At 37.8% G+C, this 21,102-nt stretch overlaps 1 protein-coding gene across 1 annotated transcript in view; it reads left to right on the plus strand.

Moving 5' to 3' along the window:
• Positions 1-21,102, plus strand: part of LOC107714387 (striated muscle preferentially expressed protein kinase-like) — a 92,202-nt gene that overhangs the window by 66,131 nt on the left and 4,969 nt on the right. Inside the window, exons 15-37 of the mRNA XM_016520210.1 lie at positions 249-353; positions 2,654-2,860; positions 2,955-3,078; positions 4,297-4,469; positions 4,555-4,667; positions 5,495-5,663; positions 6,440-6,539; positions 8,453-8,653; positions 9,449-9,506; positions 9,739-9,816; positions 9,964-10,136; positions 10,249-10,275; positions 10,468-10,620; positions 10,752-10,794; positions 10,993-11,061; positions 11,154-13,776; positions 13,864-14,013; positions 14,208-14,324; positions 15,182-15,349; positions 16,903-17,025; positions 17,374-17,538; positions 18,283-19,066; positions 20,033-20,272. Of these exons, the coding sequence (XP_016375696.1) occupies positions 249-353; positions 2,654-2,860; positions 2,955-3,078; positions 4,297-4,469; positions 4,555-4,667; positions 5,495-5,663; positions 6,440-6,539; positions 8,453-8,653; positions 9,449-9,506; positions 9,739-9,816; positions 9,964-10,136; positions 10,249-10,275; positions 10,468-10,620; positions 10,752-10,794; positions 10,993-11,061; positions 11,154-13,776; positions 13,864-14,013; positions 14,208-14,324; positions 15,182-15,349; positions 16,903-17,025; positions 17,374-17,538; positions 18,283-19,066; positions 20,033-20,272 (6,163 nt within the window). The remainder of the gene's footprint in view (positions 1-248; positions 354-2,653; positions 2,861-2,954; positions 3,079-4,296; positions 4,470-4,554; positions 4,668-5,494; positions 5,664-6,439; positions 6,540-8,452; positions 8,654-9,448; positions 9,507-9,738; positions 9,817-9,963; positions 10,137-10,248; positions 10,276-10,467; positions 10,621-10,751; positions 10,795-10,992; positions 11,062-11,153; positions 13,777-13,863; positions 14,014-14,207; positions 14,325-15,181; positions 15,350-16,902; positions 17,026-17,373; positions 17,539-18,282; positions 19,067-20,032; positions 20,273-21,102) is intronic.

Here is a 21,102-nt window from a genome sequence, read left to right on the forward strand (position 1 = left end):
TCACATAAGGTGGTATTAAAAAAAAGTTTTAAAAAATCTTAAATTTGACAAAATCTTTTTAAAAATCTTTAAAACTTGTTCATATCTGTAGTCACCCTGTTATTTCTGATCTTTTCCACATCCCAGACTGTTCAAAGTAATACTACATTTTATTTTAAGACTGAAGCATATGTGTGCATGTGTGAAAAATAGTGAGAGACGACTCTGGCACCAAATAAATATTCTGACTGACACTTTTGCCGTTTTAGACATCCTTCCTGACCCGCCAGATGGGGCCCCAGTCATTGAGTCCATCACTGGCAAGACTATCACACTAAGCTGGAAGAAACCCAGAAGACTGGATCCGTCCATTGGTATAATTATGCATGTTATTTATGTATATTCATTTAATTTTGAAACTGTTCTTATACTGTTCCCCAAAGGAACATTTTAATTGGTCAGTGGTTGCTCTTTCATAGCTGTAGGATAATAGAGTTATTCTTAATGGAGTTCCCAGTTATGTTTCATTTAAATATCCATTGTTTCTCAGATGTTTCCCTAAAATGCTTTAGAGGAAATAAAAAAAAAAAACACAAATGAGACTTATTGACATATCTGAAACTCTAAAGAGAAATTTGAGATTATTGGGCTTTTAAGCGCAAAATCAGAGAAGCAAGGCTCCTTAAAGTGAAGTGTGTCATTTCTGAACCACTAATTGAACCACAGTTACAACTTGATAAGGTTCAACCAATAGTGTAAGTTTGGGACGGGACTACTTTTTTTGTGATCAGTGGCTCTCTTCTTAATCTTAGTGTGGTTTTGGAGAAACAGAGAAATTAAAGGATTAGTTTGACAATAAAGGAAATTTCTGTTGACTTTCATGTCATTTCAAACCTGTATGCATTTCTTTCGCCAACCAATGAAGAAATTTTTAATGATGTACAACATTTAATGATCACTATTTTCCATGCAGTTACAATGCATAGAAACTGATGCTTTCAAGCTTAAAAAATGATTCAAAAGCACCACAGAAGCATCATAATTATGAAACCTTTGCACTATATTTTAAGTCTTCTAAAGTCATATGACAGCTTTGTGTAACAAAAGTGATTGAATTTAACAAATTTTAGATGATGGGTGAACTCTTCCATTAAAGAGATCTCATTTGTGATTTTTATTTCCAAGAGTCACTCTATTGGCATCCTCTCTTTATATTAAATGTACAGTAAATATTGATAGAGCAACAATGTGGTGACGCTGGTTGGATAACATCACAGATGATTAACCTGACCTCCTCTTATTTCCTTAAAGGGGTCATATGATGCGATTTCATTTTTTCCTTTCTCTTTGGAGTGTTACAAGCTCTTGGTGCATAAAGAAGATCTGTAAATTTGCAAAGACTAAAGTCTCAAATCCAAAGAGATATTCTTTATAAAAGTTAAGAGTCAGCCACACCCCCCTAAAACGGCTCGTTCGAACACGCCCCCACATATCTACCTCACTATGTGGAAAGATTTGCATAACGCCGCCCAAATGTTCACGCAAAGAAAGAAGGCGTAACTTTTATTCTCGCTGTAGTATTGTTGCCGCTGCCGCCATGTCCTGAAGACGCTGTGTGCTTCGTTGTGAAAGCGAAACTACTTTGTTTGGTCTTCCAAAAGAGGACGATATCCGCTTCGTCATGCCTAGAGCTGATCTGTGCTGGTCGCTGAGGGAATACTTCAACTTAGTGCTGTGGATCGCCGGCACATTTTATGGAGGACTGTTTACTGATCCTGGGAGAGTAACGTTAGACTAAAATGCCGGCAGTTCTGACTAACGTAAGTACGTTTTCTTTTATCATTTGCCACTGATGATTCAAACGCGAGTTTTGGGCAGTGTGGATTAACGTTAGCACTTGTTGTTTGTCATTTCTCTGATCACAAATACAGACATGGTTTTATGTTTACGCGGCACGATGCAACGCAACGCGTAAAAAGACAGTATAAGTCATTATAATCAATAATTATGTCCCCACTGGATGCAACAAATGCCTCGTTTGTAATGGGTTTTCATGTTTTTGTGTCGTTGCTCCGGCCGGGACACGGCATCAACACAGTATGGTGAGGGGCGTAACATTTCCGTCTCACGCTTGAGGTATTCGGCCAATCACAACGCATTGGATAGCTGGCCAATCAGAGCACACCTCGCTTTTTCAGACCGATGAGCTTTGTAAAAATCGACGCGTTTCAGAAGGCGGGGCATAGAGGAGAAACAATAATGTACAGTATGTGGAAAATAATGTGTTTTTTTTACTTTAAACCGCATAAACACATTTCATTACACCAAATACACAAAATAATGTTCTTTTTTGAGAATACATATGACCCCTTTAACACATTTCCAAGTATGGACACCTGCTAAATATAGTTTACCAGCACTGTGGTACAGCAACATTTTATTTATTGCTTTCCAACAGATATTCTATGTCTTGGTGATGTTGTTGGAAACAGTCACAGATATACTGCTGAATTGACTGCCTAAGCCATAAAATCTCAGTGTCCTTGTTCTACATTGTCAAGCACAGTTTCCTCTCCTTGCAGTGTAATTGAAAAATGGATCGGAAGTAATTAGATTTCTTTTATGGTTTTGGCTTTCAAATTTAACGCAAAACGATTTTTATTTTTATTTCCAGATCCTAGCTCCCTGATGTATGCTGTTCAGCAGCAAGCTCTAGGGTCAATCCAGTGGACCATCATCGCTTCTTGCCTGAAACAGACCACCTATACCATTACCAATCTGTCTAAAGGTGTCCGCTACGCCTTCAGGGTGCTATCAATCACCAGCAAGGCCTTTAGCAAGCCATCACCTGCCACCGAGCCAGTGCAGCTGCTAGATAGAGGTATGCCTCAGCAGACAAGGACAGCCACAGTCAGACGGGTTAATGAGATGTATGAGTTACTGCAGGAGACTGGCTTTTATCTCTCCGTCTGCAGGTCCGTACCTCCAGGAGGCTCCTGTAATTACTGACAAGCCGGACATTGTATATATGGTGGAGAAGCAGCCCTTAAGCATCACAGTCACTCTCAACCATGTCAATGCATCGGTCACATGGAAGAGGTATTTTGCATTTTGATTGCATTGAATCATTTTGGAATGGGTACGTTTTTGCTATGCCTAATCTATGCCTAATAATTATTCATAATTTATGAAACTGTTGATACAAAACGTAAAGGGCTAAACTGCTCAAATTAAAATACTCTCATTTACTCATCCTCATGTTGTTTCTTCTGTAAAACACAAAAAAGATCTTTAGCAGAATGTCTGAGCTGCTCTTTTACATACAACAAAAGTGGTTGGATATATATATTTGCCAGCTTCAAGACAAAAAAAGCACCATATTTGTACATATGATTATTAAATAAAAGTCCTGCCTTCCACCCTTTCAAATCATGATACACATGATAGCTGCGTTTTTTTTTTTTTTTTTTGAGAATAGACATTGTGCAATTTTTCATGTGTTAATAATTATTTGTTGCTATGATTAATACAGCACTCTATTAATATACCGCTTTGGTTAGGGTTTGTTCTATTTCATAATTTGTGACTTTATACATTTTCAGACATTTATGAGTGAAGTTAGAAAAGCACTGGCATTTCAGGAAATGCATTTTGATTTGTTAAATTAATTATAGGCCATATACTTTTTTGTTATGCCTAATAATTATTCATAACCTGTAGGACTGTTGATAAATACAACATTTAAAAGGATAAAAATGCTAAAAAATGAAAATTCTGTCATCATTTACACTTCTTCATGTTGTTTCTTAAATTTAATACAAAAGGAGATATTTCTAAGAATGTCGGAGCTGCTTTTTTACATACATGAAAAGTGGGAATTTATACTTGCAAGTCTCAAAATTGACAAAGTACCATTATAGTAGTACATATGACTCGTTGCATTGCTGCAAGTCTCTGAATACAATACAATATCTTTGTGTCATGATCAGAAAAAAAATTAATCATTGTTTTATGCCTTCCATCCTTTTGAAATCATGATTCCCAGGGTAACTTTGATTGTATAAAGACGTGCAGTACAAGTTTTTCCTATGCTAAAAATTATTTGTTGCTATAATTTAAGGGGTTAGGGTTTGTTCAGAATCCCTAATCAGTTTTCTCAGTTTTACACCTATTTGCATTCTGTTTTGTCTTTTGTTTCTTGCATCTATTAAATTGTGTAGTCATATAACCTAAACTATTTTGCGTTTGCTTTTGCAAGGACATGTGACTGTAGTTGAACAAAAGAAAACGAGCAGTTATTTGCCATTATATTTTCAGAGGAGGAGTGACATTGTCTAACAGACTGGGTCTGTTTGAGTTGAGCATGCCTGATGATGACCAGCATACACTGAATCTGTGCAAGGTAAAGAGCAGTGATGTTGGTCAGCTCACCTGCATCGCCAGCAACAAGTATGGCAGCGACTCCTGCACCCTAACCCTGGAAATGGCAGGTATGTTGCTGTGTACAGAATACAAACTGGATGAGTTTCTTATTATTGCACATATTCTGAGTCTCATTGATTTCTCTGTATCTAGTGGCGCCAACTTTTGAGACCATCATGGAAGACCTGGAGGTGAATGTAGGCGAGACTCCTCGTTTTGCAGTGGTGGTTGAAGGAAAGCCCGTCCCCGACATCCTTTGGTACAAGGTGTGTGTTTGTGTTGCAGTGCACGTATCATTTCATTAGAAAATAGTTTTTGAGGATTTATATTCTATTAAATATGGTTCTCTTTTAATAAATCTAGATTTGTGGCAGTGAAAACCTGTAATACTCATCAAAATCGCAGCTTGCGAACTGGGCGTTTAAATAGTAGTTAAAAAATACCCCATTTAAATTGAAAAAAACATTATAAATTATAAACATTATAAATACAAAAATGTCTTAATATATTTTTCTTTTACCATTATAAATATAAAAATAAATGTAAAAATTTTGCAGAGGGCAGCTGGGAGCACTTGTGCTTTAGATTTGTTTTTAAAAACCCCAATTCTTTGAAACCAAAAATTCTTGCTGTTTCACCATAAGCCTTTCCTGACACTCATGCTGTGGTAGATGTTTGTTGTTTTCATATCAGTTATAGTCACTGAGGGTTTAGCTGAAGGTTCAGCTCTTTTCTATTTCCCATGTACACCAGAAAAAAATCATTTAAGATAAACTTAATTAAAAACTTTAAAGGCTGATCTGACTTTTATTCAGATTTAGAAGTCAAACCTTTTCAGCCTCACCTGCTGATCTCTCACTAACACTGCTTGCCTCATATTTTCTTGAGTCATATCACTGAGAGCATTATCACATCCTGTAAATCATACTAATTTATGCTTTGAATGATACTGTTGGTTATTCCATCTCCTGCCTCAAGGCTTTGCCTTTTATTTGATTCCTCACTACCCTGTTCACCTTAAACCCACACAAATGCATTTTAAATTCAAATCACAACCGTTGGATGGCCACTCAGTCGTTTTTCTGATTTTCAGGGAGACACCCTGCTGTCCGAAAGCAGCCATTTCACATTTGTGTACGATGACAATGAATGTTCTCTAGTGGTACTGAACACTCAAGCCGATGACTCAGGAGTTTACACCTGTACTGCTAAGAATCTGGCCGGTTCTGTGTCCTGCAAGGCTGAGCTGACTGTCCACATCGGTAAGCACTTTCACTTTAATGAAGGAGGTTGTTTCTAAGCATGTTGACTCACCACCACCTTACTGCAACCTGGTGTCCTAACCAGGTGAGATGGAACAAAGTGATGAATCCAGCACTGTTGTGGGGCCAAAGATAGCATTTTGTATGGGTGATGGGTCCTCCACCAGTTCCAACGAGTTTCTGAAATTATGAGGATATTAATAATTAACTTAAGATTACAATTATTAATTTTTTGTTGCCAAGAACCCACTCTTTTTACAAGTGGCCCCCTTCCTAAAAATATAAAGTTTTTATAAAATTGTATTATTATTTATACTGAATGAGTAAGATTAAGTGTACAAAGGTATGTATCTTTAATCATATTATTTCAGAATATTATCGGAAAATATAAATGTTTTAAAATTAATTGCACAAATGTACGTTTTTAGCTTTTTAAATTTTTTTTACAATAAATATTGTTCTAGAACAAAAAATAATGTTAACAAAGCACAACAAAACATACAATAAAGTTTCAAACAATTTATTTACATACTGTATGCACACTTGGAATAAAAAAGTAATAAAAACAATACATATTTATTTTGTTTATTCAAATATATTTATTTTGTGCATATTAAAATGGTGGTGAAATGTTTAGGAAAAACTTGAAAATAAGCAACTATAAAACCTGTAGTGCATGTGTAGCCTGATCAAGCAAAACTTGCCAATTCATTTGACTGGCTTTTAGAAATTAACTTTGTCATTTCTGATTATTTTTCACGGCTTTCTGTGTCTAGTTAAAGAGTACAAAGACGACCCCATGGTGGATGAGGCGTCCATCCTAAGAAAGATGCGGAGGCTCACTGATTACTATGATGTGCACAAGGAAATTGGGAGGTGAGTCATCCGCCCGGAGCCTCACTTGGACATCCACCATTTATCTCTAATGATTTCCTCTGTCGGCCTAGAAATTCAAAAAGCCAACTCCATCAGCTCTCGCTGATGACAGATCTCAGGTCTTCTGACTCATCACACACGCCTAAGTTTTAATAAAGCTTCAGCCGAGGAAAGGGTTGGCACATTATTACAAATGCACTTTTAGTAGGGAAGTATGCAATTTCAAGCTCCACAATCAAGGAATGATTCAGCCACTTCAGAAGAGGCCACAAGACCCTTGAAATTTCCCAGGTTATAAAAAATGGGATCTCTGTGCCTCATACAGATTTCTTAATAAGGTTTGCGCAGCTTCTGTATTGAATAACTACCCATAACCACTTTATATAAATATTAGGCCTGTCAGTTTAAAGCAATATGTTCAATAATATGGAAATAAACAGTACATTAGCTTCTAAAGCCACTTGCATATTCAGCGATTTACTCGACATGCTTCTCAAACCATACCAGTTTTGAACCATGTCAGGGGTGAGTTTCCCAAAAGCACCTATGGTCGTAAGTTCCGTTGTTACCAAATAGAGTTCAATGGAACTAACGACCATAGTTAGCTTACTAAGCTTTTGGGAAACGCACCCCAGATCAGCATCAATGCGACTTTGAAACTGCTTAATATATGATGGTCAAAGCCACATTTTAAAGGGAGGGTTATTTGTTTGACACAGTGGTACACTGAGCGCTCGACTGGGCGGAGAGGAGTGCAGCCATTGTGGCGCTGTATCTCTGCTCTGCATGCTGTCACTCTCTCTGTGCTTTAATTATAATCTTCATGGCCGACTGCCACCGTTCTATTAAGACCTGAACACGCTGCAAACAGACACATGCTACAGCACTACACACATAATAGCTCTTTTCCAAAACCTAGTGAGCTGTCTGCTCTAAAAGGATGTTAAGGCATCATAGGTGCACTCTTTGATGCTTTGTATCTTTTGGCAACATTTTGACCACAGATGGTGAACAGAAAAAGTTGATTATAAATATGCGTTTCATTCAATACTGAAAAATGTTGATGTGAATGTTCAAAATTGAGTATTTTACACAATATTTTTCTGTACGTACACCACTATTTAACAGTTTGGAGTCGGTAAGATTTTTTGATGTTTTGAAAGTCTCTTATGCTCACCAGGGCTGAAATTATTTGATCAAAATACAGCAAGAACAGTAATATTGTGACATATTATTACTCTTTAAACATATTCATATTCAAACGTCTCTTTTCAATCTCATTATTTATTTCTGTGATGGGAAAGCTGCATTTTCAACAGTCAACAGTCTTCAGTGTCACATGATCCTTCAGAAATCATTCTAATATGATGATTTGGTGCTCAAGAAACATTTTTTTAATAAGGAATTTCACTAGGTTTTGGTGCTATTATGTAACACAAAGTATTGCCTATGGTGAGACTAGGCAAACACAATTACATTACAGCAATGAGGGTATGAGCTAATTGATGGACTGGTATTGTACACCAAAGAAACTGGAAAAATAGCATTAAAACAACCATTTATATTTGTAGTATTGTACCAAAAAACAGGTATTACAAAGTCATGTTACTGTGAATTGCAATAAATCTTTATTCAATTAGACTGGTCATTTTTAAAAGTGAAGAGTGTAATTTCTGTGCTACTAGTGGCATGCAACAAAATTGCAAAAGCATAATTTTAACACATTACATTTAAATGAAATAAGCATTAATTACTTATATTTTCTTTGACACACTCTTTTCATTGGTTGAATCATGCTATTGTTCCACTGATTATCAGTTAGTTTGCTGTTAATTAATAAACCATTTTTTCACCTTTTTCCCAAACAAATATTCTTATTTTCTATGATTTGATGAGAAATGTTCTTTCCTTAGAGGGGCGTTCTCATATGTGAAACGAGTGATACAGAAGGCGGGAAAGATTGAATATGCAGCCAAGTTCATTTCTGCTCGGGCTAAACGGAAGGCCTCCGCTCTGAGAGAGCTGAACATCCTGTCTCATCTAGACCATGAGAGGATCCTCTACTTTCACGATGCCTTTGAGAAGAAGAATGCAGTCATCATCATTACAGAGCTGTATCCTTTGTTAGAGCTTTAGGGATCACAGACTATAAAAGCAAGTTTAATTAAATGAAGTTATGTTTTTATTTTGAACTCTGTGACATTCAAAGTTTGTCATGACAATCTATTATCTTGTAGTTCATTGTGAGTCAGTCGTACAGAAAAATGCTTGTGTAATCTGTACCCTATATATTCACACCTGCCTTAGTCATCTGCCTTAGAATCGTTCCGTGTGTATTGCTTTGGTCCATCTGTGCTTTGACTGTCACAAATAGTTGGCATATGTGTCCTTCAGGTCAGAGTCTCCTGGGAAGACACGCAAAGAAAGGATACTTACATAAAACATGCACTTATATTGATACAATCACAGTGGAGTCTTAAAGTCTTGAGTCCATATTGAAAATCTGAAATTCAAATCAAGTTTGAGCAGAAAATTTTAGGCTTTTAAAAAATTGAAAACACAGAAAAGTGTGTAAAACGAATAAGAAATAGTAAGGTTTTGCATTACTTCTAGGTTGCAAAAGAAAAACAAAACGAATACTAAGACAGATGTAAATTTTTCAATTCAACTGTGAACTTATTCTATTATTATTATTATTATTATATAATTTGTGATGAAAATTGTATTAAATAGAACTGGTATGTAACATAGATGCATTTTCACTTGTGGACAGATTTTTGGACCCTGCTGTATACACTATCTCACATCCAATCTGGCACAATTACAACTTCCTCTCACATGTTGTAGTGATGATGAGTTGATCACAAGCTTTGCCCCATCACTGTGATTGTCCTTGACAATGTGTAAAGATGCCATGAGGAGCTTCTCGAAAGGCTCACAAAGAAATCAACAGTAATGGAGTCAGAGGTGGGTGAACTAGTTTGATCTTTCAAAGTGACCAGAAAAGTTTCAAATGTTTGAGCAGACTATTTTGTTCCGGTTTGTCACATTTGGTTTGTTGTGGACCATTTGTTTTTGCATCCTCTAGTTATCTAGAGGATACAGAATGGATTATTTTCAGATTTACTCAGAGAATTTCTGTAGGGACAGGACTAGCAAAAGTGACGTGTCCCTAAACTGTCTGAATTGTTTGCTGCAGATCCGATCCAGCGTGAGGCAGCTGTTGGAGGGTATTAGCTATCTTGATCAGCATGACATACTTCATCTAGACATAAAGGTAAATGTTATGTAATTTGCTGTCATTACCATTTACTTCCATACAGTGGGTACGGAAAGTATTCAGACCCCCTTAAATTTTTCACTCTTTATAATCACGGTAAGGAACCGATGTGTTGACTAGACTCTTCTTTTTTTTTTCGCTCAGCCTGATAATATCCTCATGGCAGACCCTAGTAGTGATCAGATCCGCATATGTGATTTTGGAAATGCTGTAAAGTGCACGCCTGATGAGGCACAGTACTGCAAATATGGCACTCCAGAATTTGTCGCCCCAGAGATTGTTAACCAGACACCCGTCTCCAAGGCAACGGACATCTGGTAACGCACCTGGTCCCTCCATCACAAAACAGCTCTTGAACAAATCTGTATGCAGCCTCTAGTATCATGAATACATTAGTGTCTCACAATTCGACTTTTTTTTTTCTTACAGGCCTGTTGGAGTTCTAACATACTTATGGTAAGATTATTTCAATTGTGTCTATTATAATAAAATTATTGATATAATTGTATTATATTATATTAGTTTTTTTTTAGAGTTTTGTTCTGCAATTGTATATTATGAAAATATGTTTATTATATATTTACTTAGAATGTTCATCACTAATACCAGTATCTTCAGTTAGACTTTATCAACATCTCTGTTTTGCAGTCTCACTGGAGTTTCTCCTTTCGCTGGAAAAAACGACCGCAGTTCTGTTCTCAACATCAGGAACTATAATGTGGCTTTTGAAGAAAGCATGTTTACCGACCTCTGCCATGAAGCTAAGGGATTCGTCATCAAACTGCTGGTGGCTGATAGATTGTAAGTGGAATCTAGGGTTCTTATCTGCTGCACCAATGTCCTGTTGATAATTTATTGTCGAGAAAATTATTTCTACTGCTAAGAGCACTTTGTGTTAACTGGCAATTTGTTTAATGTTGTTTTATCTGCAGGAGACCTGATGCTAATGAATGTCTTCGGCACCCCTGGTTCAAGGTAACGACAGAGTAGAGGAGTAAAGACGAAATACTCCTTTAGGCCCATTGCTATCCAAATGTGTTACTTAAATGAATACAACATATCTGCCAGTTAATTTAAGTTGTAAACATTTCAGATCAAAGTATTTCTTCACTATAACTCTAATGGAAACAGTTATTTGCCATCACTGTTAAAATACATATTTCATTCTTTTAGACCCTGGATAAGGGTAAGAGCATCAGCACAGATTCACTTAAAAAGTTTTTGTCCAGAAGAAAATGGCAGGTAAGATTATATTAGTGACCTTTGTTCAGTGTTTAAAACATTATAGGTTATTTGAGACTGTCATTGTAACAATGTTCGCCTATCTCTTTTAGCGATCTCTTATCAGCTATAAATCTAAGATGGTGATGAGGTCTATAGCCGAGTTACTGGATGACTTCTCAGGCCATATTTCCATTGCTGTTCCACGACATCTGAAACAAGGCTCACCACCACCTTCATCATCTTCAGATTCAGATGAAGACATTGATGAGCTGCCTTTTATCCCAATGCCCATAAACATGGAATTCTCAGGTTCTAGAATGTCACTGACTGAAATTGTAGGGGATGATGAAATGACCGGTAGACCGAATGGAAATGCTGTGAAGCCTGCTTCTAGCCATCAGATGTCAGAGCCCATGGAAGTGGAGACGTCAGAGAGAGAGGGTGGAGATGCAGCTGCTAGGGGTAGAGCCAGGAAGAGGTCAACGCAAGAAGATGAAAAAGGCTCATCTGATGAAGAACCAGCAGAATTGGCCAAAAGAGCCGAACAGGCAAAGAGACCAATGCGCAGAGGTTCAAGTATGGAGTCAGATGAGCCTGAGGGAGTGCGTCGCAGAGGAGAGTTACGCAGAGGGAGCTCGGCTGACAGTGCCCTACAGCTCCACATCAAAACAGAGGAGGGCACAGAAGAAAACTCTACCGATGGAAGTAGAATTCTACAAAAGTCAGTATCTATGGAGCTTCCAAGGAGAAGCCCAAGTCCAGGAGCTGCAAAGCTGAGCCAGGAAGACTATGCCCTGAAATTGGAACTGATGAGGCAGAGACTTCTCAGGGGTGGCTCTGTAGACAACAAGATGAGTGGATTACGAGGCCCATTGCTAGAGACATTAGGTATGGGGGATGAGAAGCGCTATGTGCGGGGGTCTCGCCTTGGTAACTCTCCACTTGTTAGAGCGGCATCCAGTGAGTCTCCTAGGGATGACATCCCAAAGACGAAGATACTCCGCAAGAGTGCTTCCTTTAGCCAGGGTGATTCAGAGCCCATGCCCCTGCACCGACGGATGGGAGCACCTCTAGAGATCCCACTTGCACAAATAGAAGAGAGACGACTGCAGGAAGCTGTATCTATGTCTGCTCTCACAGAGCCAGTGAAGGATTCTCGCCCTGTCACCCTAAAAATTCATATGCCAGATCCAGAGAGACATGAGGAAGAGAAAATTGAGGAAAAAGAGTCAGCAGTCTACAAGGACAATAAATCTAAAGAAGTCATTGTTGTGTCAAAGACTAATGCAGATGTATCCAGAAGTGTTGATCAGAAATCTTGGGAGACTGATGCACAAGAGAATGTCCAGGGCAAGTTAGAGGAGCTCAGTGAAGAGTCTGAAAAAGTGGATGAAATTAAGCTGAAGACCCCCATAGCAGAGGAAACAATTGAGGAAGAGGAGGAAAGAGAGGATGAAGAACCAGAGAAAGAAGTGGAGCCTCTTGCTCCAGAGATTGAGGTTAAAGAAGTTGAGGGTGATGTAAAGGCATCACCAAAGTCTCCAGAGATCACCATTTCCACCAGCTCCATCATAGTGACCCCAATAGCTGCCCCAGCTCTCAGCCCCCAGAGTGTTGTCTCAACCTATGTGACTCCATCGCTCCCTGCACGTACAGTGCTCCCAGATGGTAGGGTGTCTGCATATGCCAGTATCATGCAGACTATTATGGTACCATCAGTCCAGACATCCAGCCAACCCGATCCTGTTCCTGTACCTACACCTACAACAACATCCACCCCACCATCAGTTCCAGTCTATGCACCCATTTCCAGACACATCTCTGAACCAACCCTTTTGTCAACTTCTTCATCCAAACCAGACCTTCACCAAACCACTGAACATCCTGCAGTCTTTTCTCGGGTTGCCTCAACAGAACATCCTCCTAAAGAGCCAAGTCCTCCTAAGACTCCCACTCGTGCCTCCCCTAAGCGAGAGCCGTCTCCTGGATGCAACATTCGGGACCTTGCATCTGAAGAAGTCTTTGAAGCTCGCTTCAAGAAGCGTGAGTCCTCTCTAACTCGTAGTCTTAAACGCTTCTCATTCCAGAAGACTGAAGAAAAGCCTTCCACTGTTGCTCCAGAAACTGCAGAAGAAATGTATCGCCCAGGGCCAATTGGTGCACCTTTACAATTTGTACCAAGGAGGTTGGAGGAGAAGTCCAAGTCAGTTCAGGATCTTCGTGAGGCAGAGAAGGACCCTGGGTTCATGAGGAGACTCTCAATGCGCTTGAAAAGAACCCCATCAGTAGAGAGGCAGGAAGTGAAGCTCAAAGAGGAGGAAGCTTTAGCACCCAGGCGTCGTCTGTCCTGGGCACTGGGAAGGAGAGGATCCCAAGAAAAGAAAGAGATTGAGATGGTGAGGTTGGATGGAGGTCCTGAGCCTCCCCCAGAGCCTGAGTCCAAAGCACCCTCAGAGTCACCGATCCTTGCCATGCGCAAGAAGATTGGCAGTACCATGGCAAGCCTATCAACAAGGATTAGGAGCCACTCTGAGGAAAGGAAAGCTGATAATGAAAGCAAGATGGAGAAGAGGACACCTATATTTACAAAAATGCGGCGTTCCACCTCAGAGGGTAGCAGTCTGAAGAGGATGGGTGTTCCACAGAATCAACTGGCTGCCCAATCAGGGAAAGGGACGTCATCAGAATCTCTCGATTCCATGTCAAGCATCCAGTCAGAATCAGCTGTTAAATGTATGTTATTTTTTGGTTAATGCTTTTAATTTGATAATTCCTTCATGCTGTTGAAAGGCCATAATTAAGGCCATAATTATTTTCCAGGTGCAGAAATCGAGCGCAGATCACGATGGGATCGCTGGGGGTTGACAATGGGAAAAAGAGACAAGACGGTTTCCCAACCAGACATCCCAGCTTCCATTGCCAGGGAGAATGGCTCTCTCCGCTCTCGCCAGTACACACGTCTAACATCTGGTATTGCACATTTCATTTACGCATTTCACAGTAACTTGTGCACAAAATGAGACATCTATTTGATTACTTCCAGTTTTGTTATAAAGATTTACGTATGTCATCAGTGAATCAATTATGCATATGGACTTGCTTTGGCACAGCTGTGTGAGATAAATTATCTCACTAATCTTTTCACTGATTCTCTCAACAATTAGACTTCCCTCCTGTGTTCCATATCAAACTAAGGGATCACGTTCTCTTGGAGGGAGATCCCGTCACTCTCAGCTGCCTCCCTGCTGGCAGTCCTCACCCACGCATCTCATGGATGAAAGGTCTGATTCAAATTGTAATATAAACTTCTATGGGACTAAAGATAATATAATCTGACCTAAATTGAATGCAATATCCCTAACTGAATATATTGAATATAAAATAACTTTGCAATAAGTACAAGTGAATTATCTCAGTGCTGTAGAGATTTTGTTCACTCTATTGGCTTCATGTTTTTTTTTATCTGTAGAAATGAGGTCTTTCAGTCTTTCACATTATCCCGTCTCAGCCAATATGGAGTACTTTGAGAGTTTAAGAAAAAATATAATATTTGCATAATAAATGCATATATTTCTTGGCAAATTGTTCTTTACTTTGATGCTCATTTATATTCATATAGGGGATAATCTACAGTCTGCTGGTCATTATCACAAAATAAACCTTGATATGGTTAATAGGACTCCAACACAAATGATAATGTTAGATAAATGGACATGAAATTATTTAAGTTTAAATTGTTTTATAATGAGTTACAGAGTGAAATAAGAGATGTGGAACCAGCACAGCTACAGTATGTAGGAAAACAGGTTATTATACAGCAGTATTACAATAACATTGTTTGTGATCATGCATATAGGATCCTAAATTATTATTATTTCTTTAAATTATCCTTTAAAAGTATCTGTGCTGCACTAAACCATGAGTTCTAGATGCATTAATAGTCATTGTGCTGACACAACCAAAACTATTAATTTTTTTGGCTATATATAGAAGGATCTCTTTTCACCTCAAAGTAACATCGTCAAAGTCTAAAATGTCAACATTAACATTAGAGCACAACAGGTTGTGGCTTTGAGATTATGATTTTGGAAAAAGTTCCCAACTAACAATTTTGCTTTTCAACTTTGTGTAATCTCAGATAAGAAGCCACTTGAAATCGACCCAAGGATGAACATGATATCCTGTCCTGACGGGAGACAGCTGCTGATGATTATGAAGACCACCAAGAAGGATGCAGGCCTTTATGAATGTGTGGCTTCAAATGCACTGGCCTCTGTCACCAGCTCATGCGTCGTGTCCCTTGCGCGTAAGTTTAAGACAAGAAGCAAATGAGGAACTGAAAGTCTGATAAAGGAAGGAGAATAGTTTGGTAAATGAGAAATAGATTAAGAAAACAAAGCAGAGAAGGAAATGTGCAAAGTTAGGGACACATTGATACTTTTTAAAATATTAAAATTGTATTCATTTATCCAAAGCAACTTAATATTCTGCTAGGGACAGTATTTGTGTATAAAATGCAGCAATGCAAAATAGATCATATCATGAACAAGAATGATTATCAATACATTAGTCAAACTCAAACTTCGAATACTGACAATTTCTGACATGGTTATGCATCCGATTTTATGCATCACTTTTCTCAAACTTGATTAGTCACTGGGTATGCCCATATTGCATTGCCAAGCTCTCATTGAAAATGAATGAGATATGGTCATTTTGTTGCAGAAAATCACTGTCAGTGTGGAAACCCCTTAAGAAGAAAATAAGGGCTACAATGCAGCGTTCCTGAATTTCTCAGAAAAGTAAAGGCTAGAACAGAGATGAAAGAAGGACACAGTGAACAGTTAAATTTATTTTTTAAGAGTTAGTGCATAGCTCACAGCTAGACTCAGGAAGGAGCTCTATTAGCCTTGAGAACAGAAATGCCATTGGCTTTCTAACATCGTGAGCAGGCTAATGCACTGCTTATCATTGTGCAAAGCTGTTTTCTCCCAGAACAGCAGGCCATAAATTATTCACTCCTTTTTGTGCTTCACAAAGCTGATTAATATGGAAAGGTGACTTGTTAGCAGAGGTGTAAATATCATGTAGCTGCCTTACCCGAGACAGTTTTTGTCTATTTTAATTATTTATTTATTTTTACATTAGTGTCTGGAATGTGGCTATTATAATATCCGTTTACCTGCAGGTTTCCCACGGTCAAGGAAAAATGTGGAAATTGTAAAAATGTGGAAAACCATGTGACTAGCAAATATAATTTTTCTAGTTATGTTCAGCTCTAAAATGTTTAATCAGCTAAAAAACCTGTTTGTCAATCCAGTTTCTATGAAATTTGCACTAAAGTCAGTAACATACACTTACCTTTCAAAAGTGTCTCTCAGTGAAATTGTGGAATATTATTTCAATTTAAAATAACTTTTTTTTTTAAATAAATTTTTTTTTTTAAATAATTTTGTATTTGAATATGTTTTAAAGTGTAATTTATTCTTGTGATGGCAAAACTGAATTTTCTGCAGCCATAACTCCAGGTTTCAGTGTCACATGATCCTTCAAAAATCATTCTTATATACTGTTTTGACAATTACGAAATATTATTTTCAATGTTGAAATCACTTAAGCTGCTTAATATATTTCAGGTTACTTTGATGGATAGAAAGTTCAAAACAATATATTTAAAATGGAATTTTTTGCAACATTCAAAATTGTTTTACTGTCGTTTTTGACTAGTTTAATATGTGATTGCTGAATAAAAGTATTCATTAAAAAAATGTTTACTTACCCCAAACTTTTGAACAGTTCTTCAAAAGACAGATCAACTAAGATCATTTCTAGTAGTGAACACTAAATATTATTTTGCAGGTCTGCCTAATAGCCCTGGGACTCCTGAGGTTCCTCAGAAGTATAAAAACACTGCTCTGGTGGTATGGAGACCCTCAGACACCATGGCACCGTGCACCTACTCTCTGGAGAGGAAGACAGAGGGTTAGTTAATAGCATTCATTGTTTATCTTTGATGATTAGAGTGGGATTCCTGAAGTATATTGTTGAAAATATTGTCAGCTGTGTTCTCAGTATTAATTTTAAATGCAAAAATTGTAATTTTTTAAACAATGGTAATACTGTAATATGTTGATTTTCCTAAATTGCCTAGATTTTCTTGCTATTAGTTTTGTCCAATGTAAAAAAAATAAATAAATAAAAACTGGGTAGGGGAATGTAGAGGAAAAACAGTCACATTTCCTTCTGTTTTACTGCCCTCTTTTGGAAAGCATAGGTGTTGCAAACAATTCTTACTCATTACAAGTAACAATATAATATTTATTTTTGTAGGTGAGACTAACTGGCTGATAGTAGCCACAGGTGTGGCTGACTGTTACTACAATGTCACGGACCTTCCAACTTGTGCAGCATACAGGTTCAGAGTGGCCTGTGTGAACAAGGCTGGCCAGGGACCTTACAGCAATCTGTCTGAAAAAGTTGTCCTGGACTCAACAGGTGCACAAAAGCTTTGTGGTTCTTATCTATTTCATGCTGTCAGCAGCCAATACTTTACTAAACAAAACCATGTTTATTTTTGCTGCAGATGTGACAATATTTAATGCATTTTGGGTTATATATATATTTTTTATGTTCTTTGAAAACAAATGGCATGTCACAAAAACTGCCTAGCTTCTACAAAATGACAGACATAATTGGATGCATGGCTTTGATATATAATGTAATATAATATAATATGACTACTGTTCAAAAATTTGAGGTCAATAAGATTAAACTGATCAAATTGATCAAACATTAAATTTAAAGCACATTAAATTGTTCAAAAGTGACAGTAAAGACTTTTACAATGTTACAAAAACCTTATATTTCAAATAAATGATATAAATGTTATTTAATCACCAAATCAGTATATTGGATTGCTGTCTGAAGGATCATGTGACACTGAAGATTGGAGTAATGGCTGCTTAACAGTGAGCTTTGCCATTACAGGAATAAATTACATTTTAATATATATTAAAATAGAAAACAGTTGTTTTAAATTGTAGTAATATTTCACAATATTACTGTTTTTTGTTTTTCTGTTTTTTTGATCAAATAAATGCTGCCTTGACAAGCATAAAAGACTACATTAAAAATAGTTTGTAGCAACTTCAAACTTTTTAACAGTAGCGTAATATAAATTTGAATAGAACTTATGCATCTATGCATCTTCATTTTTCAAATTCAAAGTTATTTCTACAGCACCCCAAAAGTCCAGTGGAACAGTTGTTGTCAAGACACTTTCATCAGCTCCGGCTGCTGCGCCTACAGTGGTAACATCCACCATGACTTTACCTGCAATGAAGCCTGCTGCCATTAAACAGGCTGCAGCACCACCGGTGACTTCAGCGCCCTCTACAATCCAGCCGGTAAAGCCTGTGTCTCCACTTGCTGCACCTGCATCAGCTACGACACCTTCCCCTGCCACCCTTCCCCCGAGTCATCGTACTGTGCCTGATATCCGAACTCCATCCCCTAGTGCTCCTACCTCAGCGAAAGCTAAGACTACTCTCAACATCACTATGGCCAAACCCTCCCCAGCATCCCCTGCAGCTCAACCTCCTCCTGCCAAACCCTCACCACCTGTCGTTCTGCCCAAACCTCAGACCCCAGTCAATGCGGTCTCCCCCCCTCCTCAAACCCCTCCGGTGTCCCCGCCCCCTCTGGTCTCCCCTCCGCCTGCTATCGGCAAGCCTATCTCCTCAGTGCCTATGTATGTCCCGGCCACCACCACAGCACATGTGACTCCAGTCACCCCAAACACGCCTTCTCCTGCCCTGTCACCACCGGTGGTGTTAGTTACAAGTCTGAGTCCCATAGGGGAGGGTACTGGCACACCCAATCGTATGACTCCAAGTGGAAGAGCCACTCCTTCTGGACGCATCACTCCTACAGGGTGCAGGACCCCTATAGGAAAACCTGGAGACTCGACCCTAAGGCAGGGAGTCCCACAGAAACCGTACACATTCATGGATGAGAAAGCAAGGTTAAGTGCTGTGACTGATCACATTTATATTACCTTGTACCAGTGTAACAAAAGAACATTTTTATGGCTGTTTATCATATCAACATCAAATAATAAAATCAAAACAACATCAAATACAAAAGTAGCTGTAATCCATATATCATGTCATGATAAACGCTTAACTAGAATAATATCATTTTAAATAATTGGTTAGTCATGTAAATCAGCTTTTGATGTAATTACTGTTCAAAGTTGTTGAGTTTTATTTTGTTCATTGTTTTCATACATGCATATTTATTTATTTTATTTGTTTGTTTTTATTATTTTTACTTTTTATTTATATTGTGTTTTATTTTCAGACATTCATATTTTAAATGTTATTTATTATTCTTATAGTTGTATTTATTTTTATTTATTTTGTTTGTTTGGTTTATTTATTATTTTTGTTACTTTTATTTAGTTATACTTTATTTACAGACATGGATATTTTATTATTTTTATATTTTTATTTATTTGTGTGCTTATTTATTTGATTTATTTTAATTTTTATGATTTATTTTTTACTTTATTTTCAGACATGCGTATTTTCCTTTTTATTTTTTACATTTATTGATTGATTGATTTTTATTAGTTTTTTTATTTTTTAATTTAATTTAATTTTATTTTTTATGGGGGTCCACAAGTAGTAGTTCTGGGAAGCTTAAGCAAGATAACACATGACTGAAGGGGGGAAAAACACTTAGTACTTATAAACTTAGAACTACTTCTTTTATACAGTGACACTTAAGCTGCATTTTACAATTTTTGAATGTTTTTTTAACAATATTACAGAATATCATATATTCGCATATAAACCATATATAAGGAAATATAAATACTTTTAAAGCAAATAAAATCACAAAATAGTTTTTTTCTTTTTATAAAACAAATAATTAAGTAAAACTGAACTTGACATCCATTGATCCCCTTGTATTTTCTTCACCACAGAGGTCGTTTTGGTGTGATCAGAGAGTGTCGGGAAAATGCCACCGGTAACCTGTACATGGCCAAGATTGTGCCGTATGAACCTGAGAGCAAGCAGGCCGTGTTACAGGAGTATGACATACTGAAGTCCCTCCATCATGAGAAGGTCATGGCTCTGCATGAGGCCTACGTCACCCCACGCTACCTAGTGCTCATCTCTGAGTGCTGCTCAGGGAAAGAGCTGCTCTATAGTCTGATTGACAGGTCAGAGACTGCCGAGTACTTGTCTTGTGTCCTTAAATCGTCGCTTCTCAATCCTTCCCTGACACTGCTTTGCATTGTGTGGTACTATATAAAAACACTTGGCTTGATGGCGTATGCACTACGGGGCAGTTGCATGGTGGTTTTGAACAAAGCTACAAGTACTGAAAAATTATACTTGATTTAAAGGATGGGAACTGTCATAATTTTAATCAACTACAAAGCCAAAAACATATAAACAAAAACTAATAAAACATGTTTCATATTTGACTGTATTTAAAGGAATAGTTCACTCAGAAGTAAAAGTTCTTGAATTTCGGGCTTGAATTTTGGCACAGGATTGCGGGTATTGCGCATAATTCTACTCATTCCCGCAGGTTTGGGAAAACTGCCATAAATATTTCAGCGTGAAAGACACTCGGGACAGATGATGGGAAAGTATAATTTGCATGTGCTATTAAGTCTTACCAATTTAAACATTCAAGTGACTTTAAAGGGGTGGTTGATTGCGATTTCACTTTTTTAACGTTAGTTAGTGTGTAATGTTGCTGTTTGGGCATAAACAATATCTGCAAAGTTACGAAGCTGAAAGTTCAATGCAAACGGAGATATCGTCTTTTAAAATTCTGGCAGTTTAATGCCTACAAAAACAGCTGGCAGGGACTACAATGAGCTACTTCCCGGGTTCGTGACATCACAAACCCAGATAAACCCCGCCCTCGGGAAAAGGCAGCAAAGGGGGCGAGGCCATGCTGCACTGCTTTAGAGAAGAGGAAGAGAAAACGTCTCCAGGTTACGTATGTAACCATGGTTCCCCGAAGGGAACGAGACAC

This window comes from Sinocyclocheilus rhinocerous, unplaced genomic scaffold, assembly GCF_001515625.1.
Source record: "Sinocyclocheilus rhinocerous isolate Xijiao unplaced genomic scaffold, SAMN03320098_v1.1 scaffold449, whole genome shotgun sequence".
Classification (NCBI taxonomy): Eukaryota; Metazoa; Chordata; class Actinopteri; order Cypriniformes; family Cyprinidae; genus Sinocyclocheilus; species Sinocyclocheilus rhinocerous.